The 25,962-nt window shown below is 37.4% G+C and overlaps 1 protein-coding gene across 1 annotated transcript in view; it reads left to right on the top strand.

Annotated features, from left to right (window-relative positions):
- The window catches only part of LOC121368716 (lysophospholipase D GDPD1-like), a 43,195-nt gene that overhangs the window by 5,183 nt on the left and 12,050 nt on the right, over positions 1-25,962 (top strand). The window contains exons 5-10 of the mRNA XM_041493463.1: positions 4,451-4,712; positions 12,550-12,872; positions 14,294-14,383; positions 18,114-18,247; positions 21,445-21,507; positions 25,069-25,120. Of these exons, the coding sequence (XP_041349397.1) occupies positions 4,451-4,712; positions 12,550-12,872; positions 14,294-14,383; positions 18,114-18,247; positions 21,445-21,507; positions 25,069-25,120 (924 nt within the window). The remainder of the gene's footprint in view (positions 1-4,450; positions 4,713-12,549; positions 12,873-14,293; positions 14,384-18,113; positions 18,248-21,444; positions 21,508-25,068; positions 25,121-25,962) is intronic.

Genomic DNA, 25,962 nt, shown 5'->3' with positions numbered 1-25,962 from the left:
AGCCTTGTGCTTGAAACATGTATTGGGTACCTGTAAAAAAAGGTATTTGAATTTTGTGCAGAACTAGGGTAGTCATAGATGCTACCCGTTATCTCAGAAATGAGGGGTGGTAGTATTTATATCTCTGGCGTTTATGTTGATTGATACGCTGCATGTAGGAATTTTAGCCACATATGTTACTATTGTCATCTATGGGATTTGATTTGGTAGTATACACCCTATAAAAATATTGAAAGTCCATGGACTCATGACTAAAAATATCAAGTCCACTATAAATTTATAAAGTCCATTATGAATTTTGAAGTCCACATTTGAAGATGAATTTATATACAAATGTACCATATAATTTTAACAAAATCATTAGTAATGTATAATAAAACACTCATTCCCACAGTCATATAGATAATAAAACAGGTAAGGCATTATGCTGCCTTTGTAATTACTAGTACATGTGCATGTATTCATAATGGAAGGATGTAAAACACCAAAACAGGTAAGTCAGATATTCACTTGTTCAGTTTACTTTAAACACCTTCTAGCCATCAGAACATTTTTATCTCTGTGCCTTGGATCACAGTCATCTATATTGCGACCATTTTTTCTTTTGGTGACTAAGAGTAAACCATGGGTGAAATCTACTTTGCCTTCAACTTCACAGAATTAAAGTCATTACATGATAATATGGTCACCATGAACACAGACCACACCTACATGTATATATTCACCAAATGATCCAAGTTAAAATTTAACAAGTAAATGTTGTCAGACTGAAAAAATATCTATATGGTTACACATTTTTGTGAAACACTTTATTTAAAAGGAAAGTTACTTGGTAATAGTTTACATAACAAAACATAACGATTGTATCAGCAACATATACAAGAAATAAAGTGATCATCATGTGATTTACGTAGACTGGGATATCTGTAATTATTTGTTTGGTTTTTTTTTTTAATGCAACACATAAACACATCAATCATCAGTATAAAGTAGAAACAAATTAACCATCAGCAAATCCTGGATACTGTGTATGTCCTGTGTGGTATCCATATCCTGTTTATTTCGCGCCTTTGATAGATAATACCAATTAAACACAATGACAAAGCAGTCTTTGACATTCAATGAATATGTCAATCAACTACAAGAGAACTACTGATTGGCTACAATAAATGCATAATAAATGAGTAATGTTGGCTGTAAAAACATCAATTTAGGTGTAGACGTATGTGTCTGGGGATTTTATTTCATGATTCATGATGCCTTTTCGTTCGTTGTTTAGCAATTAGTATAGAAGGATTTTCAGAAGTGTTGCTGATTTAATTTACAGTCAAATAAAAATATGATGGATCCACTATGCAATATGGCGCGTCCCATCTACAGTCATTGTATTGGGAACCCAGGACCAGGGTCTGTGAGATCCATCGGTATTAATGCTGGTTGATTTTCAAAAGTTTTCTTATTCTTCATGTTTTGAAATTGAATAATATGTCTGAAATACAACACATTAACTTGTAAATTGAATAATATGTCTGAAATACAACACATTAACTTGTAAATTGAATAATATGTCTGAAACAACAACACCATGTAAAACATGAAATAAACACATTAAAATGAATATGTCTGAAATACAACACAGTTAAATTGAATAAAGTTGAATACAAATCATGTACCTGAAAATACAACACATTAACCATGTAAATTGAATAATATGTATGAACTACAACACATTAACTTGTAAATTGATAATAACTATTCTGAAATACAATAACATTAATGTTAGATAAAATTGATAATATGTCCCTTGACATACAACACTCTCTAACAATGTAATTCGACTTGAATAATATTCTGAAAATCCAACACATTAACTTGTAAATTGAATAATATGTCTGAAATACACACATTACATGTAAATTGAATATATGTCTGGAAATACAACACATTAACTTGTTAAAATTGAATAATATGTCTGAAAATACAACACAAAACTTCTGTTTTGAAAAGGGCTGAAAATAAAAAATTTCCCTTGTAAAGGGAAAATTAGCTGAAAAAACCCAAAATTTAAAGGGAAATAGAATAAAACCGCAAAAGAAAAGGCAAAAAACGCCCATAAAAACTCCTCCTTGCAACAGTTTCCAAATCAAACTGAAACCAAAAAAACCGCCCCGTAAAGGCCCCAAATGAAATAGAATAAAACTGCCAAAATTTAGGGGACGGTGCCTCGGTGGCGGCGGGAAAATTCAAAGCGGTCGGTTTTATTGATTTGTCCTCTTGCCGACTTTTTCCCGAAAATAGGCCCAAAAAGCTTTTTAAAGAGATGGGCAAGAAAAACCCTTTTTGTTGGGAGTTTATCGTCTGGGGGTGAATTTTAGAATTGGAACTTTCCGGTTTTTTACGATTTAGGGTTGGCCTGGAGCCCGTTTGGAGGGAATTTTGGTTAATTTTGTGTTCAGACTTTTCGCCATGAGGTCAAACTTCAAAAGCCGGGGTTTTTTACATTTGCTTTGTTTCTTTACAATATTATTTCAATTGCGGTTTTAATTAAACCAAAAGTAAAAGTTTTTCAATCCGATGACCAAACAATTATGCCCGGTTAAACCCCACCAGAAATTTTCCCCTTGCGGATGAAACCTCACCCGGGGGTGCATTCCTGTTTTACGAGTTAGGGGGGGGTTTTTTGGGGGGGAAATGGGGGGGGGGGGGGGGGGGGGGGGGGGGGTTTCGGGGGGGGTTGAATGGGGGGGTTGGGGGTGGGGGGGGGTTGGGGGAAAAGGGGAAGGGGGTGGGGGGGGGAACGGGGGGGGGGGGGGGGGGCCCCCCGGGGGGAAGGGGGGGGGGGGGGGGGGGGGGGGGGGCGTTGGGGGGGGGGGGAAGGGGGGGGGGGCGGGTTGGGGCGGAAGGGGGGCCGGGGCCGGGGGGGGGGGGGGGGGGGGAAGGGGGGGGGGGCCCGGGGTGGGGGGGGGTCCCGGGCGGAGGGGTTTCCGGGGGGGGGGGCCCCCGGGGTTTGTTTTGTGGGGGGGGGGGGGGGGGGGGGGGGGGGGGGGGGGGGGGGGGGGGGGGGAAGTGGGGTTCGGTGGGGGGGGGGGGGGGGGGGCGGGGGGGGGTTTGGGGTGGGGTGGGTGGGGGGGGGGGGGGGTTTCGGGGGGGTTGGGGGGGTGGCGGGGGAAAGTGGTTGGGGGGGGGGGGGGGGGGGGGCGGGGGGGGGGTGGGGGTTTGGGGGGGGGGGGGGGGGGGGGGGGGGGGGAGGGGGGGGGTTTGGGGGGGGGGGGTTGGTGGGGGGGGGGGGGGGGGGGGGGGGGGGGGGGGGGGGGGGGGGGTGTTTTGGGCCGGGAGGTTGGGGGGGGGGGGGGGGGGGGGGGGTTTGGGGGGGGGGGGGGAACCTTTGTTCAGGGTGAGGTTGGGTCCCCTCAGGGGGCGGCGGGGGCAGTTTTGGTTGGTTTGGGCCTTAGGGGAAGCCCACCTCCCTCCACCCCGGTTTCAACAAATTTCCTTCAATTCGGGTCCGCAGCCGATGGTTTCTTTGATTTCAGGCTGGGGGCGGGAAAAATTTCTTCAAAGAGGTTTCCCTTTGAAAGTGTGGGTCGGGGGGGGGAAGGGTCGGCATCATTCGTTCTCGTGGTTCCCAAATTTGGCCGGGGTAAAGAAATTCTTGGTTTTTCGAAAGTCCGGGGTCGGGGAGTTCTGGGGGGCTGTGTTCCAAATGGTTTCAAACCGGCCCTTTAGTCAGCGGGGGGGTTTTTGCCACGGGATCTCGGGTTGTCTTTAGGGGGTTTGGAAACGTTTTTGGGGGGGTTGGGGAAAGGTTTCCGGCGCGTTAGCACGGGAAATGGGTCTCGGCGAAGGTTTTGAGCTTTTTGAATTGGGGGCTTCCTTTTTCCCCGGTGTTGGAGGGTAGGGCAGTTGCCACCCCCAAAAATGTCGGGATCCAGTTTAAGATTGGCTTTTAAAACCCTTTTCAGTAAAACCAATTCCATTTGGGTTAATAAAGGTGGGTTTCGCGGGCTAAATTTTTTCTTTCAAAACCTTTATACCGGGTAGGGGCGGTTTTTGCCAAAGCTATTTTTGCGCTTTAAACCCCACTGGAAGGAAGGGTGTTTCCCTTTCTACCTCGTGGGAAACCTTACTTTTGGGAAAAATTTTTTAACCAAGAAGCGGCGAAAACCCTCTTTTGCCAATTTTAACAAAGGCGCCAAATTTGCCTCACCGAAGAAAGCGATTTCGCATTTACCTCCCTTGGGTTTGTTTCTTGCATTCGGGATCGTGGTTCTCGCAGGGAGTTTTGGGGGAAACCGGCAGGGCCCTGGGGAAGCGCTCGGGGTGGGGTCGGGGAAGGGAGGGGTGGGAAGCTTTTAGAGGGTTCCATTAAGATTCCTTTGGGGGGGCAATTGGATTTTGTTGGGGGGTGCGAAGCCAATTGGACCCAGGGTTTTGGGTTGTTGTGGTTCAGAATTCCGTTTTCCACCCCCCCATGACGTCCTCCCCCCGGTTACCTGCGGTACCTCTGCGACAAAGAGTAGGGGAGAAGGTGGTTGCGAGTTTCTCACAAGAAAGCCATAAGGAGGTAGATTTGGGACCGGGATTTTATTCCATTGTCTTCGCCCAGAAGAAGAATGGCGAGTGGCGACCAATTCTAAACCTGAAAACCGTAATTCTTACGTCGTTATTCCATATGAAGATGGAGACGGTTCCGTCGTTCGCGTTTGCTTCAGGTGGGGGAATGGGTGGCGTCCATCGTTTGAAGGATGCTTACGCAGTTCTAATCCATGGGATTTTTGAAATATTGGGTTCCTTACGGGCAGAGTTTCAATTCGCCGTTGGGGCCCAAACCCTATTTAAAGGGAGGGGGGCAAATGGTGGGTTGTACATTTGGGTATTGGTAAACGGGGGTTAACCGGCGGCTCCGGGCGGAGTCTGTGGGGGATTCTGATGGTTTTCCAGGGGTTTATTCCCAATGGGAAGCGGTTTTCCAAGCGGTTTTTTTAATCGGGGGGTTTTTCCGCGGACCCTTCTTCCGGGATTCCAACCTTTTCAAGTTGGGCAACTTCTGGGGGCAAAGTGGTGCGACGTCCCGGTTAAAGCCCTTAAATGCTTGGCCGAAGTGGGTTTAGCGGTTTGGAACCTTGGTTGTCCTTTTGGGAGCCAGGGTTGGGAAATTTGGGGCCCGGTTTTTTTCACCAAATTTAAGTGGCTTTCCCAGGTTCCTTTCCCCCTTTGGTTGGCCCTTGTCTTCCTAGGGTTCCTTTCTCCTTAACGTACGCACTAAAATTTGTTGGGTCGGACAACATGTCGGTTGTTGGTACCTCAATGGTGGGGAGGACCAAACCCTGTCATTGAGGGTTTGGGGGTTTGGAGATTTGGAATGGTGGACAAAAAGGTTTAGGCCAAAAAATTTCCTTCTCCGGGAAACGTTTGGGCCTTGGCGCTTTCCCCGGTTCGGTGGGAGTTGAAAGGCCGGGGGGTTCGGTTTCTTCTTGTGGGGAGTCCTCAACTCGATATGTTTGTCCAAACAGTCAGTTGGGTTTGACGCGGTACCGCCCCTTTCATGGGAGTCTGCTTAGCAGGAAGGGCCCTTTTCCGTTCCTTGGCAAGGTTTGGCAAAATCGGACACAACGGTTTCGACTGCCCGGTTGGGGCCCAAGCCGGTTTTGGACCGTGTCCCGATTGTCAGTTTTGATTGAGGGGTTGGGCTTTCCCCCGGGAAACCGGCTTTTCTAAAAGGGTTTGGAGCCCGTTTTGGGGCGCCAGCCGGGGGGTCCGGTACCGCCATTGGGTTCTTTGGGCGACGAGGGGGGGGGTCCCTTTCGAAAGGAGGCTTCTAAAGTCTTTGGTCTTTTCCAAGAAAAGCAGGAAGGCAAAATAAAAGGTACGTTCCATTTTATCCTTTGATTAAAAACGGGGGAAACCCCGATAAATTTTTCGGTTCTGAATGACTAAAGGCAGCCCTGGCCTTTGAAAACGCCAGTCTTGCCCATTAAAGTGGAAAAACGTTTTTACTCTTTTCCACTATCATGAAAATTCAACTTTTTTGCCTTGTTTTTTTCCAAAAAGGAATGTTTTTGCTGTTTTGGGCTAAAACCCAGGGCCAGGGAAGGTTTCCCGGCCTCTTCGTTTTTCTGCGTTTTGGGTATAGGGGCTTTTGTCCGGTGGGGTTTTGAAATTCTTTTTGGAGGGGACTTGAAATCTCCCCAAAAAATAAAGGGGGTTTATTTTTAACCCCCGGGGAACCTTAGGATGCTTTGTTGGGCGAATTCCCAAAGGCAATGGAAGGAGGTATCTTTGGGTTTTCCTCACTGGGGTTGGGCGGGTTCTGTTCCCTAATTTTGTTCTGACTTTTTAAGGCGGTTGGTTTTGGGAAAAGGTACAAAATTCCGGACTGGATATCCTTTTCCCAAAACCGGGATTAACAAGCTTGAGGGAGAAATGTTTCTCCAGGGCCCGAGAGGGGGATTATTTGGGCCAGCGCATTTTCGGGAGTTTTCCCTCCTTTTAGATGGGGGGGATTTTTCAAGGGGATGAGTGTTTTTCCATTTGGGGGGGTTTCCCACCTTTTAACGGTTTATTTTAATTGGGGTGTTTCCAAAAAGGGTCATTTGAATTTTAACCCGATGAGTGGGTTTGTTTTCCAAATTAGCGCCTCTGGTTGAATGGGGAGCCTTTTGAACCTTTTCCTTTTGTTAACGTCTTTGGGTGTTTTCTTTGGGTTAGGATTGTTGGGAGTTTCAAGTTGGGATTTTTTTTTTTTCCATTTCATATTTCAACTACTTGTCAAGGGGGTTACCCCACCCCTTTTTTATTCGTTTACTTTATGGGATTAATTCTTCCCATGGGGGTTAGGTTTTACATGGCGGGGGAAACTAGGAGGATTCGGGTGTTCATGTTTGTGTGTAAGGTAAGTAAAATAATAATGGAAAATGAAAAATTTCTATGTTTTAAAACCCCTTTAGAAAAACACTTTCTTTAACCCTTTCCCTTTTGGGTTTAAATGAACTTTTAAAATTTGTATGTTGTTTTTATTTTGAAAGGTGAAAATAAGGAGTACAAAATTCCTTTGTGGGGTTGGGTTTTAAAGTTCCCCAGGTTCCCATTTTAATCAAGGCAAATGTAAATCTCAAAGGTAAGGACGTCATTATGAAACTTCCTTGGTTCGGCCCTTCTACCAATAAGTTTTTTCGGAAAGGGCTAAAAGGATTACCTCCTTCCCCGTTTTTAATGAAAAATTTAATTTAATAATTATTAACCAAAAGTAAAAAAAACCCCTTTTCTATTTTGTTTGTTAGTTTAAGGGACATATAAGAGTTAAATTACCAAAAAAAATTTTTGAAAACATTTTTAGTTTTTAATTGAGGGAAATTAAACTTTCCTTTAAAATTTGTTTTCTTAAAAAATTCCCAATTTTTAAAAGTTCGTAAAAGAAAATTGAAGCCATGTCGGTAAGTTGTAATTTTTTAATTAAATTGAGGGTTTGGGGTTTTTTTCATATTCGGATGAATCCTTAGACCAATGTTTATTTGTTCATCTGTATGCGTGTATGTTTGCGTGTGTTTGTACATCTTGTGTTTGTGAACTGTCTGTCTGTGTGTGTTGCATGCATGTTGTGTGGGGATGGATTTAACTTTTTCCCCCTCCGACAAGTCTATTCACCTATATTTGTAGAGGGTCAGGTTGACTGAAGGTCATGTTGAAATCCTGAATAAAACATTGCATAAAATGTTGTGGAATGCAATATATCATCAAAACAAGTGTTAATGTACATGTACTTTATATAATATTCGATCAAGAATGTGTGTGTGTGTGTGTGCTCATTCACATGCACATATATATGACATGAAGACAAGAAATGATAGAGAGAAAAAGCGAAACAAGTAGAACATAGAAAAGACATTTTGAGAGAAGAAAAATTAACTTGTGAATGCAGAAAATAGAAATCAGTTATTTCAAGCTTTACTTTATTGAAAGGTATTTTAAAACACTCTTGTAAGTTGGTAGAGTGGATCCACCTGGATACTGTTTCTTCGTGACGTTCTTCAAAGGATGAAAAACAATCTCTAAAAGTTCTTGTTTTTTCAACATAGCATTTAAGGGCCCATAATGGACATAAGACAGGTCTTCAACGTCATCTGGTCCCAGGATGCATGACAATGCCTGCTCCATAAAAGTCTGGAAAAACAGATTTGGAAGTTAGTCTTTAGTGACAAATTTCATAAGTGATCCCAAAAGCACAGCTGAAACTCGACGTCGGAAACAAAGCAAGTCCACATCTAGGACATGAAGATGTGAAACTCTAGCAGTCAGCAAAACGCTTGGCCAAAGCTTGTAATGAATGTCACATAATGGTTCGTAAAGCATCTTCGTCAATGCTAAAAAACCCAGATTTAAGTCCTCCCTTAAGGAAACCATAGGAAATTTTATCTCACATTCAGTACTCAAGCACATGGGTTACGTTGACTTTTTTCCACATCAGTAACAGTAGTCAGGACTCGGGAGGTTAAATATTTTTTTACAAAATTATATTTGAATTTAAATACTACATGTAATTCTCAACCCCTATATTTAAGAGATACACTTAAAATAATTAGTGCCAGTGATTTTGGTTCAAATGTGTAACGTGTTTGATGATTTGAGCGTGTGAACCGGAACACTGAGAAGTTCTGTTAACACAACAATCCGAATCGGGTCTTGTGATTGTGTCAAACACAGTCTCTAGTAGTGTGATATATATATATATATATATATATATATATATTATTTTTGTTCATCAACACCACTGATATGCCAGTCAAGAGAAACTGATCCTTCCCTGCAGCTACACCCTGCCCCACTCACAGAGAGACAGACAGTTAAAGTTTGTTTTGTTTAACAACACCACTAGAGCCCATTGATTTATTAATCATTGGTTATTGGATGTCGGACATTTGGTAATTTGTACTTAAAGTCTTAGAGAAATGAAAACACTACATTTTTCCATTAGTAGCATGGGATCTGTGATATATACCGTCCCACAGACAGGATAACACATGTCATGATGGCCTTTGATATATCAGTCGTGGTACCCTAGCTGTAACAAGAAATAGCCCAATAGGCACACCAATAGGGATTGATCCCAGACTAACTGCATCAAGTGAGCACTTTTCCCCGGAGACAGAGATAGAAACAGATAGTAAAGGAAAGGAATATTTAATGACACCTCAGTACATTTTAAACTGCAACTATTTTGAGTTGACACTTAGAAGACAGAAAGAGAGAGAAAAACAGACACAGGGGGACAGAGACTGAGAGAAACAGAAAGGCAAAGAGAGACAGAAACAGATATGAAGTAATGGAAAGGAATATTTGTTTAATGTTTAAGATGGCGGCTGCAGTAGTGTTATGGATGAACAGTGGACGTCTTATTTAATGGTTGTACAGACCTCACGCCAGATGGGCGAAGTGAGTCAAAACTTGGCCTATCAGGCGACATCAGTGTCACCTTGTAAAAACAGTGATCACTCGCATTGTAGACAATCACAGATGAATGGTGAAAAACTTGAGGAATACCTATTCATAGATAATAATCGAGTACCATTTTTGTGACTAAATGGCCCGTTATTACAAGTAGCTTTGATTGTTTGCTTCAGTCAAAGAGTTACCTAGTAGTGCCATTTTATTAATTCTGTTAATTTAAGTATTATAAATACTTGTGATTTATTTTGTTTTTATTGTAACCTCTAATAAGAACAACAGATATGACGGTGTGTTTTATTAGGTCAACTTCAATTTCTGAAATACAAGAATGTTGAAATTGTTATTAAAATAGACTTTGGCTATGACTCGATCATTCGAACAGTAGATGAAGATATTTCCTATTTCATTTTTAGGGATTACAGGTGCAGTACATTTGCATGTATTACATGTTATTTGTTAGAGACTAGTTTTATGATCTTTCTCATAATAGTCCATGAGCTAAAGTGGTCGGTCGGTGCCATCTGGGGGATAAATGCTCATAGTGATTTTTTTGTCAAGGCCTACATCCCTAGAGATGGAACACTTATGATAGCTTTTTGTTTGTAACTACTTGTTTTGTGACCCTACCCCCATTTCCACAGCAGTTATATTTTTTTACAGAATTGTTGACAGGTGACTATATTAAAAGCATTGTAAAATATTTATCAGGGCATTTTGGAAACAACTCTTGGCAGATTGGCAGTTAATGGGTTGGAGAATTCAGTTGTGTTAACAATATTGAAATCTTTTGAGGATTAGGGTCTCATATAACACGTTTTCTGTAACATTACAAAATACAATTCACACAGTTTTATTTTTCAGTAAAAATTCAGCAAAATTTAATCTCAGCACCTCAAATATTGTCTTTAAAGGTTCTAATTACAACAGAAGCTATTTGGTCATCCAGTTATTATTTATATCCTATAAATAAAGTTTTGTTGCAATATTTTCTGTGTAATTACGCATTTTATAACCCTACCCTTAATTTTTTCATGTTGCATTATCTTGCAGCAGTGATGATGAGTTAGGTTGTGTGTGATATCGATTTTAATTAAATATACACCCCGATCCCACTTTTATTTCATATAACCCTCATTCTTTAAACTGCTGAAATGTCAACTGAAATAAATAGAGTACAACGAATAAATTTCACTGAACGTGAACTGATAATCCTTGTGGATGAAGTGGAAATTAATTACAAACTTTTATCATCAAAATTCACAGACAACGTAACCAACATAAAGAGGATGCAGCATGAAGAACGATTATGGTTGCTGTAAATGCTGTGTCCCCTGTTCAGCGAACTGTTGCAAACATGCGAAAACAAATGGGATGATTTGAAATCACGAACCAAAAAAAAGGATTTAAGGGCCAATGAGATAAAGAAGGATATTCATAAAACTGGTGGAGGTGAATCAAGCCATCGGCCACAACAGACTAAGAAGAACGGATTATTAGGATCATTGGTAATACAGCTATCCATGGAGTCGATAGAGGGACAGACCTGTCAACCCTCCCGGATTCCGCGGGAGTCTCCCGGTATTTGATCAAATCTCCTTTCACCTGTGCGGGAGACAGTTTCTTCTGTTAAATGACATTTTTGTAAGCATAAAAAAAAAAATCGATCCTCGTTTGTCAAAATAACATAAGGGAAGTAACTCTACCTTTTTTTCTCATTCGGAAAATGTCGACTACTTTCGTTTTCTGAGAATGTAACAGGCCGAATTGTCCCGACTGTTTAACCTTTGCCGAAGTGAGAATTGTGGGATAGCCTATTTGTATTGTTAAAAAAGCACATGGGGTTTATAAAATGACGGTTTCTAATTAATAATAAATTAAATAGGCAAAATAATATTTTTTATTATGCACTGAATATGTGCTATAGGGTGTACTACCAAATCAAATCCCATGGACAACAATAGTAACATATGTCGCTAAAACTCCTACTTGCAACGTATCGGTCGACATAAACACCACGGATAGAAATACTACGACCCCTCACTAAGGAAAGTAAATCAGAAAAAAGGGGGTCAAGCTGCTCATTTCAAGGATAACGGGTAGTGTCTATGACTACCCTAGTTCTGCACACAATTTTAGTACTCTTTCTTTTTTCTTTTTTTTTAACAGGTACCATCATATATGTTTCAAGCACAAGGCTACTTGACACTGGTACTAGAAGAAATAAAATTGTACCGGTATATATTTTTTGCCCAGATGAAACTAATTTTTTTATACAACCAACACACATTTATCACCAACCACAAGACTTGTGGTGTTAACGTCTCTATCAAAAGTTTGGTGCACCTTGAACTTTGATCCAGCTGGAAGTTATTTGGTTTAGTACTACATATAAACATATGATCAAAGTACATTTAAAGTTCATGAGACCATTACTGGGTTTATATTAGAAAATAATAAAATTTGTATTAAAATATTTTTTGAAAAATCTCTGTGAATGCTCGTATTAATAACTTCATCAGCAAATAGCTTCACAAATACTTTATATACTAAAAGGCAAAAGTTATTGTGACACACAAAAGACAAAGATAATTGATGATAAGTTTTTACTGCCATGTATGAAATGTTATAACATGGAGAGAGAAATGTCCGAAGCTATTGAAACGAGCAATAGTCCATGGAAATGGTGCACCTGCCATATGCAAATTAGCCACATCACTAGAGGGGGTCCAGAGAGAATTTCACACGGTCAGTAGCGAGTATGTCCACCTTGAGCATTGGTATCGGCCTCATTGAGAACACTAAACGCTGGAGAAAATTATTGGGAATGGCATTCCAGATCTGAGGAAGGATAAGCCAGAGATCCTGTAGTGTTGTTGGAGGATTTTGAAGACGTCGCAAGCGTCGCTCCATTTCATCCCAGACATGTTCGATTGGTGACAAATCCAGGGACATGGCAGTCCAGGGTAACACATAACATTATTTTGATTGGGATACTGCTGCACAACTCTAACAATGTGTGGTCTGACATTATCGTGTTGTAATGTCATCACAGGGCCTTTCTTTTGCAAAAACGGTAACACAGTTGTTTGTAAAATTTAATTTCAGTACCTTGCAACATTCAAATTGTCTTCAATCACAACCATCTGAGTCTGGCCTGTGGCTGTAATTCCACCCCATATCATAACGCCACCACCTCCAAAACGATCCCCTTCAAGAACACATGGCGTGACGTAACATTCACCTTGACATCTGTAGACATGTGTCCTGCCGTCAGATCTGTGGAGAAGGAAACAGGATTCATCAGTGAAGAGGACACGTCTCCAGTCTCTTGCTGTCCATCACAGGTGTTGTCTGCACCACTGGAGAAGTCGACGTTGATGTTCTGGCGTCAGGATTGGCCTTCTGGCTGGGCGTCTTGCACGGATGCTGTAGATGTGTAGACATCGTCGGACTGTCCTCGCTAATACACCTCTGTTGCCAGGGATGGTACGGGCTGTGAGGGTTGCTAGCTGGAACTTGTTTTGCAGATGCGTGGTTCGGATCCATGTGTCTTGGCAAGGGGTTGTCACGGGTAGTCTGCTAATACGGGGACGGTCCCTGACCTGGTGGTTTTGTTGATATCGTTGCCATAAGTGCCATATGGTGTTTCTGTGGACATTGAATTGACATGCGGCGTCACGCTGCGAGGTCCCAGATTCAAGCATCCCTATGGCTCTTCATCTGTCATTTTCATTGAGGCGTGGACTTCTGATTTGCGACTGAATGTCTGGCCTTTTATGGTGAACACTGGACAGAATTTCTCCCGAATATTCCATGTTTCTTGCACACAGCATGCAATCCCTGCAACAACTACTTGGTTGCATTTCTTCGAGGTATTTCAGGCACATTTTCTCTGGGTTACATCCATAAATCCATTCACAAATTTATTACTCCAAACAATCCATGTCACAATAACTTTTGCCTTTTAGTATATATGGAATCCCTAAATAATGTGTGGGCATCCAACAAACATTCAGGTACAATAAAGCCCCGGAAAAGTTATAACCCTAAATTTCAACTGGAATTACTGCTGTAAAATGCCAAACATTGCATTACCTAACGTCAAAAAAAGTGTTATGTGACACCCTAACCTTCAAGTGACGGAACTATTGCTTCTATTTCTCACATTTATATCCCACCAACTTCATCTACCCTTAGTTTTGCCATGTACATCTTAATAAATATTTTATAATGTTTTTATTTAGTTATCCTGTTAACAATTCTTTTGAAATTTTCCTTTTGAGAAAAGGGGTTAGGTTTATGAAAAGGATTGTTACACAGAAACACTTCGAAGAAAACTTTATATATATAGGATGTAAATATTAACTGGATGACAAAATAAGCTACATCAATGAAACCTGGTTTATAGTTGCACCTGGATGTTTATCTCAATGCAGGTGACAAATGTAAGAAATTAATTTAATTGAAATTTTATTTAAGTTATTTTTTTTTTTAAACATGCATTGAGATGAACATCTTATGAATGCAACTATCAGTTACACTGAATAAGTTTATGTTAGACGAGACATTGAATTCTGTGGAATTCTTGTTTTCTTATGTAAGTGGTTGAGACTATTTGATTCTACTTTATGTTTTCTTATGGAAGTAGTTGAGACTACCTGATTCTATTTTATGTTTTCTTATGGAAGTAGTTGAGACTACCTGATTCTATTTTATGTTTTCTTATGGAAGTAGTTGAGACTATCTGATTCTATTTTATGTTTTCTTATGGAAGTAGCTGAGACTATCTGATTCTATTTTATGTTTTCTTATAGAAGTAGTTGAGACTATCTGATTCTATTTTATGCAGGTTTATGACATGGTAACAGAATACAAGAGAGAACACATCACTGGATGGGGTAACCGCAGCAACCAGATTTCCCAGAAGTTGTATGAAATGGTAACTATCTGGGCGCGGTAGTTCAGACCATAGTTAAATTAACCCTCCGTTAGTCTAATATTTTCCTTTTAATTATTCTTGCATAAATACAAAATAAACTTTAAATTTGATTGTGTACATTTGGTTGTTCTAAATCAGTTTTCAACATCATGTCTTCCATTATTATTTGTATTGATTCAGTCCTTGGTTGAGCTAAAGTTTTGAACAACCAGCCCCTAGTCTCAGTCAGATGTGTTACACTTACATGAACTCAAAACATTATAAAAGGCATTTCTCTTTGTTCACAATTACTTGTTAGTATTAATGGTACAAAACTAACAATTTCTCTAACTGGCCTTGTGTGGGTATTTTAACTATAAAAGGTTTAGCCGGCCCAACCAAAATTGAACAGGCCCATATTTGGTAATAAGAGCAGAGTTTGTAAACACTTACAGTGATGAAATAAACAACAAAATGTTTTAATTTAACAATGTACTCAACACATTTTAATTAACCAAACTTTGCTGTTTCCAAGATAATATAAATATATGTACAGTGAAACCCCTCAAAACCGGACCCTCAAGTAAACCGGAATTCTCTCAAAACCGGACGTTTTACACAGTCCCGTGATTTGCTTTTCTTTTAACACTAAAATTTACCCCTCTAAACCGGAAACCTCTCTCAAATTGCCCTGGATGAAATTATCCAGTCCCATTGTGTTCCTTTAATGCAAATTTTACTTCAGAAAACTGGACGGTCACATCAGTGTCAATCATTACTGCATTACATGTGTGCATGCTCCAGTGTCACTGTTGAGCAGTTGACAAATACCAATTAAGGGATTAATTAACAGCTTTGATATTTAAATAACTGGATAAAACACATGTACTCCCTTTATTCTGAGCTCAATTGTTATAAAGTTAGATTAACTTACAATTACTGCAATGAACGGCAAAACAACTAGAAATTTAATTAATTTTGCCAATTGTTTGAACCCTTTTTTGTTGTTTTGTATTTTATCTTTGCAAAGTTTATTTAACAAAATAAAGAGAAACCAAGAGTAAAATTGTTTGGCTTGTTTTGGTGGAAAATTTGCTTTGGACATGCCAGAACGTCCAGTGAAGTGCCGCCATCTTGAATTATCGCTTGATGATGAATTTAAAATAATTCAAAAGTTCGAAAGTGTGCCTGTTTTTCTGGCAGTTTTATTAGTTACTAAATCAGTAGAGAACACCAGCCAACAAACGGTTTACCTCGATACTGAAACCTCTGTAAACCGGATACCCTCAAAACCGGACTTTTTCCTTGGTCCCATGGCTGTCCGGTTTTGTGGGGTTTCATTGTATATTTTGTAAATTAAATCATTCACAGACTTAAAAAACTATTTGTGGTTATTTTGTTTAAAAAGAAAATTATGGAAACTATTGGAGTCTACATTAGCAAAGTTAGCAGGAAAAATAATCGAGTCAGCACTGAGTAGCGATGCTAAATGGGATATAAAATGTATTAAAAGTTTTTGATGTATTAAGTGTTAAGGAATGCTTAGCCATGATCAAGTTTGTAAAATGGCCCCATACACTAATTCGAAACCATTCTTGAACCCATTAAGAGTCCAGGTCTGAGAGTAATATTAATTAAATGCAATAATTAAATGTAATACTTAGAGTATCAAATATGAATAACTTCCATAGATACAGTGTACATGTACATACAGTAGAAATCAACATATATTTTACAAATTAATATATATGGTCTAGCCTCTTGGGGCCAGTTAGTTATTGTTTTTCTACATTTTAAATGGCCCTTGAGCTTAATAATCAGCATATTAATTTTGTACACTGGCTTGTTTGATATTTAACACCGCCCGGCAAATCTGATTGTACCTTAATTAGTATAACCAATTCTTAACTGCTTGGTGCCATACTCACATTACAATGTTTTTTTCAACGACATTTGACCAGCTTTCAGTTTTTATTGTACTAACTTCCAAATATGTGTTCTTGTAAGTCAGCATCAATCTGCATTTGAGTTTACAATATTGTATTGTAACATTTCTGTTAGTAACTCCTCACAAATCTGTAAGTTATCCTATAAAATGTATGGTATTTCTGACTCTGACTTAAATTTTGGTTTCTTGCTTGAAATATTACTGAGTGTCTAAGTGACTTTATTTCTCACCAATTTTCATTAAGCTTCATATATAGGAATAGGATCATAACATCTTGAACAAGTTTGTTTTTTGCCTCTCTGCATCAATAGTAAAAGTCACTATTAGTCCAGGAGCCAAGACCAGCAAAAAATTATTGAGCACAACACCCACTTCACAGTTGTTGTCATTTTAATAAATACGTCTACACTGTATATGTCAGATTGAAGAACCGACTTTACAATTTTAATGACATGAATTTAATATATAGTATGTGAAGAATAAATAATGAATGGGCATATGTCTAGGTAGCACCTTAAATTCATATTACTTGTAGTGAAGACACATAATTTTTTTTAAAGTGTAATTGTGTTTGTATTGTGCATTAGTAAATGATGATTTAAGATGGTGGCTGGTGATCACGGTTTTAAATGATTCACGTGATTAATAATTAATAAAATAAAGTTTGATTTGTTACAAATTCACTAGAGCATTCTCAGCTGTTGGATGTCAAATGTGGTAATTCTGACACATCATTTTTTTTCGGAAGAAGCCCACTAAATATTTACATTAACAGCAATGGATTTTTTATATTCACCGAGGAGGCAATACATATCACAGCCTTTGATATACCAGTCATGATGCACTGGTTGGGGTGGGGGTAAACCTAATCGGAGAATGGGTCCATTAAAGGATTTGACAATACAACAAAAGCACCCCAGGCAAGAACTTTACTGCCTGAGCTAGATCTCGCCGCAGTTATTAAACTAGTAAATACATGTATTTTATCTATACTTTATGAATTAGTTGAGTAACATAATGTTTTTGAGAAAGTTAATGTACTTTTCTTTAGTTTCTAACATAATGCTTGAAAACCAGAATTAATAGCTGCTGTAATATTGGGCAAATAATTAAATTGTTTATTGTTTGTGTTATTTTAATTATCTTTGAATTTTAATTTCATATTTCACCATATTAGTGTGTAGCATAATCTTCTTCTACAGGTCTTTGAATTTATGGACTCACAATTCTATGAAATAATTGTTTAGCGGCATGATAGCTTTGAAATGTTAGATCATATTTAGGAAAACTGCTTTTAGAATACTGATAAAGTTAACCGATTCATACAAACAGAGTGTACTTCAACACACAAAAAAGGTTTTACAATTACACAGCTCCAGCCTTTATTCCAGATAACGTCTGTGATCATTTTGTGTAATCCATAACTACTGACCATGGACCAGAGGGCGGGATTTAGCTCAGTCGGTTGAGCACTCGCCTGAGGGTTTCCTCTCATAACTACAAGTCATAATTACCAAATGTTTGATATCCAATAGCCAATGATTAATTAATCAATGTGCTCTGGTGGTGTCGTTAAACAAAACAAACTTTATATCATGGACCATGATGCAAATACTTTAAAGTTTTTATCATTTGCATTGCAAGTGCAGTGTCTTTGCTGTTAATTTGATGTGCTTTGCATGTACAATAATTCATATCAAGGTACATTACCATAACGATTCCTCTCCATTCTGTCAACAGTTTCAAAATACATCTGAATGTTAATAGCTGATAATTTATTTATTTTCTTAAAATATATTTCAGAGTCCAGAAATTCCTTTGATCTTTTCACTAAAACGAGTTGCTGTTCTGACTGTGCTATTTTACACTGGATTACTTCCCTTTGTTCCACTGAAAGAATCCTTGTTTGAGATTATTATGCCAAGTATTTTGTTACAGTGAGTTGCTCTTTGTTATTATTGTTGTTTTTGTGTTTTGTTTTTTTGTTGTTGTATTTTTAAGGGTTTTGGGGTGGGTTTTTTGTTTGTTTCGTTGTTTGTAGTTGTTGTTTTTTTGTAATTTGCATGCATTCTTGGTTATTTATTTTTGGTAGTCTGAAATGCCACTTATGAAGTAATTAGAAGTAAAAGTACTGCAAAAAGTCTTCCTTGAGATAACACAAAAATAAAATGGAATACAAATATTCAAACAATTTAAACTTTATTTACTTACTGTATATGACTCCAACTATAACACAGATATGGTTTGTGGTTGGATAGGCTGACTGACCTTGATTTCTCAAAGTGTATGCCCTTATACGGCAATCCTGAATTGGAGTCATTGGTCTTGGTCATCCAGAATGTGGACGGTCATCCACATTTCGGGTTTGCCAAAATTGGGCACACAATTGGCTAATGACTGACTGTGACACATTACATATACGGGCCACATTTCACTGACTGGTGCCAACTTGCAGCATGCCACAGCCTTGAGATGTTCCAGATGATGAAGACGTTGCATTGTTGCACAGTTACTAAACATAGTCAAAGGTTTGCAGACAGTTTGTGGTTTTGTGTTCGAGTCACAAACAAGAAGGGATATTTAAACAGTGTTCACACAACGGCCACACAATCCAAGTGTTTTATTTCAGTGGACATCCCTTACACATGCTGCATCACAGTACTAAAATCGCCGCCATCGGTAATATGATGTCATCACAAGTCTTGTTGGCATGTAAACAAATGACCCATTGACAGCAACACATTATTACTTGGAGACCTTGCAAATTTGCTTATACCTTTAAATTTGCATACCATTATTACACAGGTTGATACTTTAAATTATCACATGGGTTTATGACATGGATATCCTGGGTAAGTTATAGGATAGATATTTATATATATATATAGAGAGAGAGAGAGAGAGAGGGAGGTAGGTAGGTTATTACCAGAGTGTTTTTCAGTATTGTCAATATCATATATTAGGAATAAAAATTGTATTATGCGAACATAATACATTATTTTTATTCCTAATTTATAATATTGACGATACCGAAACACACAAGGGTAATAATTTCTTTGTAATATAATCTCAAGCTTAATACAACATGTTTTTGTAAATTGTACATGCAACTTTAATTCCAGTCCATCATTACTAGATATTCAAATGTCATAAGAATATATGGTGTGATGTCTTACTGAATGGAAATGACGTCATTTTGGATGTCCTTACATCAAAATAAACTAGTGCGTAATGTTTTTTGTTTTCTGAACACTGGACAGCTTTCAATATAAAATTGCTATTGAAATGTTTTTATTTAATGACTATGAATACATACATCAATTATGGAGTGTCACCCTAGTACATTTGCTTAAATGTCAATAAACCTAGTGCTGTGACCTCAATTAATTTATATCTAATTTCAAAAGTATTTTCTAAAAATAGACTAAACCTCAAATCCATAAATGTTACTTCTCAGATGCACGTGCATTTTTAAAAATATGTGAAATCATTTTGTGATATTAAAAACAACTTCGAATGTACGGAAATGGATAATGTAAACAATAAAATCTAAGTAAAGTATGATTTACGTAATCAAAAATGGCTATAATAGTAAAACAAAATATGCATTAGTGTTTAAAAAATAGGGTATGTCCCTTTAAGTGTTTGCCTTCAATCCGGCTAATTATGCTCTCTTTTTTTAACTCTTTTTTTTAAGTATGGTAAACCCATTAATTCCCCACCCCAACAATTTCATAATTTGTGCCATGTTGTTGCTGTTGATTTCAGCGTCGTGTTAAATGCTTGTTGAAATTTCTGCTTGTAAAATACCTAGACTAAGAATGCTGACTTCACAGTATATTCCATTTATTTAAAAAAAAAAAAAAAAAAAAAAAAATTTTTTTTTAATAAAATTTAAATTTATGGTCTTTTTAAAATCCAGCTATTAAATGTCACCTCACAGTCTTACAAATATATATATATATATATATATATATATATATATATATATATATATATATATATATGATTATTGTAAACTAATTCAGTGTACGTTTAACTGCAATTTGTATAAATACTAGGCTACATGTTCATTTCCCGCGATCGCTATCTGTATGCATACTCTCGACCATAGGTACAAAATTGCATCAAGATTTACTTCTGTGTAATCGTATTGTTTAAAGTCCGCAATGATGTCTCATGGGTGTCAGCTGACTCTGAAGCATGACGTATATTCGCACCGAGACCTCTCCTCAATTCAGCCAACGAACGTTCTTCCTAACGTTCGCAAACTATTTGATTGGTGTCCGTCATTTCCATTTGGTTTAATGTGACGCACAAACCATATTAAGTATATTATAACTTTAGGACGCCCAATCAAAAACAGTGTCTACTAAATGTTTCATATACCAATAACCTATATATCTTTTTATGTTTCGTTTGTTTAACCAATCATATAAACAAGGACATGCATTGTTGATTATTTTTAATTTATAGAATTCTAAAGAGAGGAAAAATATGGATAGATGATTTTTATTATACTAATTATGGTTATTATTATTGTGTTTTTTAAATTGTGATGCTTTTGAATGTTGATGATTTTATATTTTTGCAACACAAATGCTTTGTTTTTACATACATTTGGGTTTATAAAATCCACACCAAAAACACACATATGAATTCATTGACATTAATTGGCCGTGATCCGGGGAAAGGGTGGGATGAAAGAGCAGAAGGAAAATTAAATTATTAATACTTTGCCACAGCAATTATGACAACTAATTACTGTAAGTTGTTAAATTAAAATGGTTTTAATTTAAAAGAAACAAGTTAATTCATTGCAAAGATCGTTAGATACATGTAATTGGGATAGCCAATGGTCAAAGGCGAAAATGAAGCTAAAATATGGCATTGCATGTTTATTGTTTCTCGAAATAATTTTATTGTAAAAAAAACAACCTTGTGGAGTGGATAGGATTTGCCTGATTACAGTTTAGAATGTAATGGATGACTTGTTATATTGTGGAAATTTTATATATATCAAAATTTAAAATAAATATACAGTCATAACTATCTGGGACTGGTGATAACCTAAAGCAAATCATATTTATATTGTTCATATTGACATGTATGTTTTGTTTTTTTGTTTTTTCAGTGATAAAAAGTTTGAAGAAACATTCACATTAAAAGAGCGGATATTTATCAAATTAATTGATACGTAAGTTATTTTTGTTTTCTCATAGTGAAATTAAAATCTGTTAAGCCAACATATTAAATGACAGTATAATGGCTGTGTGTGATTTTTTCCTTGTGTCATCTATCGCATCATAATAACATCAGTGATCAAAATACAAATGTACTTCCATCTTGACTGGGGGTTTTTCAAGTCAAATCTCACCACAGGTCAGGAGTTAAATTTTTCCTGTGGGACCATCAATTATTTTGTATTTAGTTTGAGTAAAATATATATGTACATTGAAATCTTTGTATAATTGGTTCCACCACAGATGTAAATGATTACAAACAATAATATTATTAGAATAATGATTCATTCTCTTGGGTATTTTTAGCAAAACACCAATTTCAAACTCATTTATTTACAATTTGCAATCATAGTTGGAAAACCTTACTCTCGGTCGGTACCATTGCTGCTTGCTCTATACAGAAATGAACACATCCATTATCAGTGAATTTACTCTGATTGTCTTTATGGTAGTACTAATCCAAATAACTTCTGGCTGGTTCAAAGTTCAAGGTGCACCCAACTTTTGATAGAGAAGTCCTGTGATTGGTGATAAATGTGAGTGTTGGTTGTCAAACAAAATAGTTTCATCTGGGCAAAAAATGTATGCAATTTCATTTCATCTAGTATCATTGTGTCAAGTAGCCTTGTGCTTGAAACATGTATGGGGGGGTATACCTGTAAAAAAAAGTACTCAAATTTTGTGCGGACCTAGGGTAGTCACAGACACTACTCGTTATCTCAGAAATGAGCAACTTGACCCCAAATGTTTTCTGATTCCCTTTAAGGGTGAGGGGTGGTAGTATTTATATCTGTGGTGTTTATATCGATTGATATGCTGCAGGTAGGAGTTTTAGCCACATATGTTACTATTGTCGTCTGTGGGATTTGATTTGGTAGTATAATAATAAATAATGAATAATTGTAAGTAACAAAAAATATATTTATAAGTCCCATTAATTGCTGTAAATAACTTTCTTATTATGGGTATATTAGCACATTTTGTTTTAGTCCCAGTTGTAACAGACCTGTCATCAAACAAGTCAACATGTTCATTTTCTGTGTGGAAATAACATGCTCTAGTACCATACTCTAGAATGAACTACTGCATGTATATACTTTTAAAAGCCTATATGGTTTGATTTGAATATTAATTCACTAGGTATCACTATTGAAAATAAGTTAGGTCACGCATTCTGAATCACGTGGAAAAGTCTTGCATATTGAATTTAAGATGTCAGCCATTTTTACTGAAAAATACAAATGAAATGAATATTAGTAGCTCGTAGCTCATAATTCATCATTCTTCACATCCCAACCTGCATCTTCGGGGTTTTCAGCAGGAAATACATTTGTGGAATTCCGAAACAAGAAAAACACATATATACAGCTGTTTTGTATTATTACCAGAGTATAATCTATACAATTTTTTATGGGTCCCTTTTCGGTCAATTGGGGAAAAAATAACGTTTCAAATAGAAAAAAGGGGATTCTCAAGAATATAATGAAAACCAATACATTGATCAAATTAGTGGTTTATTTTTATATATCTTCATCATATAAAGCATTAAAAACTACAAAAACAATTGTTTTATTTATTTTACCATTAAATCAATATAAGTACTTAAGCTTCTCAATGTCTCTTTCATTGGTATTCCTAATATTTAGTACAGGTGATGACGTCAATAAGTTTATTAAAGATGGGAGTGTTTGGGGGGGGGGGGGGGGAGATGTTGCTTAATATATACATGTATTATATATTGTTCAAAGTGGTTATCCCATAAGGGATTAAATCTTCTTACATTTGTATGGTTGATGAAAATTAAATCAGTGGTGTATACACAAAGACAATTATTTGACACCTAAAACATTGTTATTCTTAAACTTTTATCAAATGTCCCAGTTTGATGCCATTGTCATGATTATATCACCATTCAAAATTGTAATGTTTTATATGACAACTGTAGTCCACTTTAAACATGTTTTTCTCCCATCCCACACCCTGCTATTTTTTATTGGAAAAAAACATTAATTTGTTGGATCCTGCAGTGAACCTACATGTATATTAATTTATGAAAATAGTCCTTTTAGGCTGATATTTGCTGGGGTGTTCATTCATAAGCTATGGGCATTTTTTTAAAGTTTGCATTATTACCTGGTATTATTTAAATACATTTACATCGGGTCGCCCTTATGTTATTGTAGATTCATTATGGGAGGGGGAGAGGGTCGTTAACAATTGGGGTAAAAGCAGATGTCTTATTCTGCATTACGCTAATGTTGAATGGTCCTTTCCAATCATTACACATATGAATATAGTTCCATTACAACAATAAAAGGAATAACAAAGCATGAGTTAGAAGATGTTTACAGTTAACATCTTTAACTTTCAAAACGAGCATCAACTTTGTTTACATATAGTTACGGATATTCCCTGTAACTTTGTGCTATAAATACAGAACGTGTATTTGATGTTTGTATGTGGGACTGTATTCTCATAGTAAGATTTAATGGGTATGCAATAAACAAAAATTTGTAGTGTTGCATTGAACACAAGGTCATAGCTCAAATGATGGCATTTTAGTTTGTCTTAAGAGGGAACAGTTACTATAATAATATGGCAATTTATCTTCTTTCTTTCAATGAAAATATGTTAGGGTGTTCAATAGCAATGTTTGGTAGTGCAAAGAAATATAATTTCATTTTAGCTATTTACTATTAAACAAAAAAGATCTAAACATTTAATCAAATGTAGACAGCAATTAGAATTCATGGTAGGTAATTGGTGCAGATTATGGAAATTAAAGTAAGTTTTATTTTAAAGTCTGCTTTGTTTAATGACACCACTAGAGCACATTGATAAATGGATCATCAGCTGTTGGATGTTAAAGGTTTGATAATTCTGACATACAGTCTTAGAGGAAACTCAGTACATTTTTCCATTAACAGCGAAGGATCTTTTATATGTACTTTACCGCAAACAGGTCAGCACATACCATGATATACTAGTCATGGGGCAGTGGTTGGGATGAGAAAAAGCAATCAAAGAATGGATCTACCGAGGGGATTTGATCCTTGAACCCAAGCACCTTGGACGAGCACACTGCCGACTGAGCTACATGTAGATCCTACTCCTTATGTTTTGCATTATGCCACCACTAGAGCACATTGATTAAGTAATCATCGGCTGTTGGATGTCAAACACTTGGTCATTCTGACATTTAGTCTTTTCAGGAAATCTGCTACATTTTTCCATTAGCAGCAAGCATTTTTTTTAATACATGTATGTCCCACAGACAGGCCAGCATATGTCATTGCCTTGATATGCCAGTCATGGGACACTAGTTGAATGGGGGGAAAATCCAATGGATCTGCCAATTACGGTAAGTTTTATCCTGTGTCTTGACACTTTAAGTGAATTCTCTACCGACTAATCTAACTCCTGCTCCCTGCAGGTTAAGCAGTCTGGTTGCCATTATAAAACTTAGACCAATGTTAAGTTTTAGATCTCTAATGATTACTGTTCTAATTTTGCAGATTGCTGATGAGGCCAGTTTTGTTTGAACATCTAAAAAGACGAGGAATACAGGTATTAAATTTTAGTACATGTCTGGTGGATGTAATAATAGTAATTAATATTGCATACACCACCAGATATGTCTTCGAAGATGTCTATTAAACTAGTGTTTTTCGATTTGTATAGCAAAGATGGGTACCAGCCATGATAATGCCATATATTAAAAGCTTGCGTGAATGCTACTGTTCACATCACTTTTTTGTAGCGGTGACTATTGCAGTCAGTTTTAGTAGTTAAAATACTATTGTGATAGTATCGCAATAGTGATAGTACTATTGCAATAGTATTGCAATAGTATCGTGACTTCTTAAATCGCTTGATAACAGTAATATGAATAGATATTTCGCAAAACTATTTACCACAGTCTTCCAATATATGTATGTATTGATATACGAATATCTATATATTGTATGTATGTCGAGGATGACTGTTACATACATATATATATTAACGCACTGGCGTAGGGGATAAATAAATCCTTTCTGGCCTCACAAATTGACCCGTGCCATTGCTGTGACTTGAACCTATGGCACCGAATTGCCCGCAAATTGCAGACTTGCCATGATACCGTCTGAGCTATTGAGACATGCATAAAAAGGATGCTCTTTAACTCAGTCATATGTATGGGACCTACAAGTTACGTGGTTGATCCCGCTTATGTGCATGAAACAGTGGGCAGATCTGGCATGTATCTATGTATGTATGTATGTATTGATGTATGAATATCTATATATTGTATGTATGTCGAGGTTGACTATTACATACATAGATATTAACGCACTGGCGCAGGGGATAATTAAATCCTTTCTGGCCTCAAAAATTATCCCATGCCGTTGCTGGGACTCGAACCTGTG

Source organism: Gigantopelta aegis, chromosome 3 (assembly GCF_016097555.1).
Source record: "Gigantopelta aegis isolate Gae_Host chromosome 3, Gae_host_genome, whole genome shotgun sequence".
NCBI classification, from domain to species: Eukaryota; Metazoa; Mollusca; class Gastropoda; order Neomphalida; family Peltospiridae; genus Gigantopelta; species Gigantopelta aegis.
This window is presented reverse-complemented; position numbering and strand designations above follow the sequence as displayed.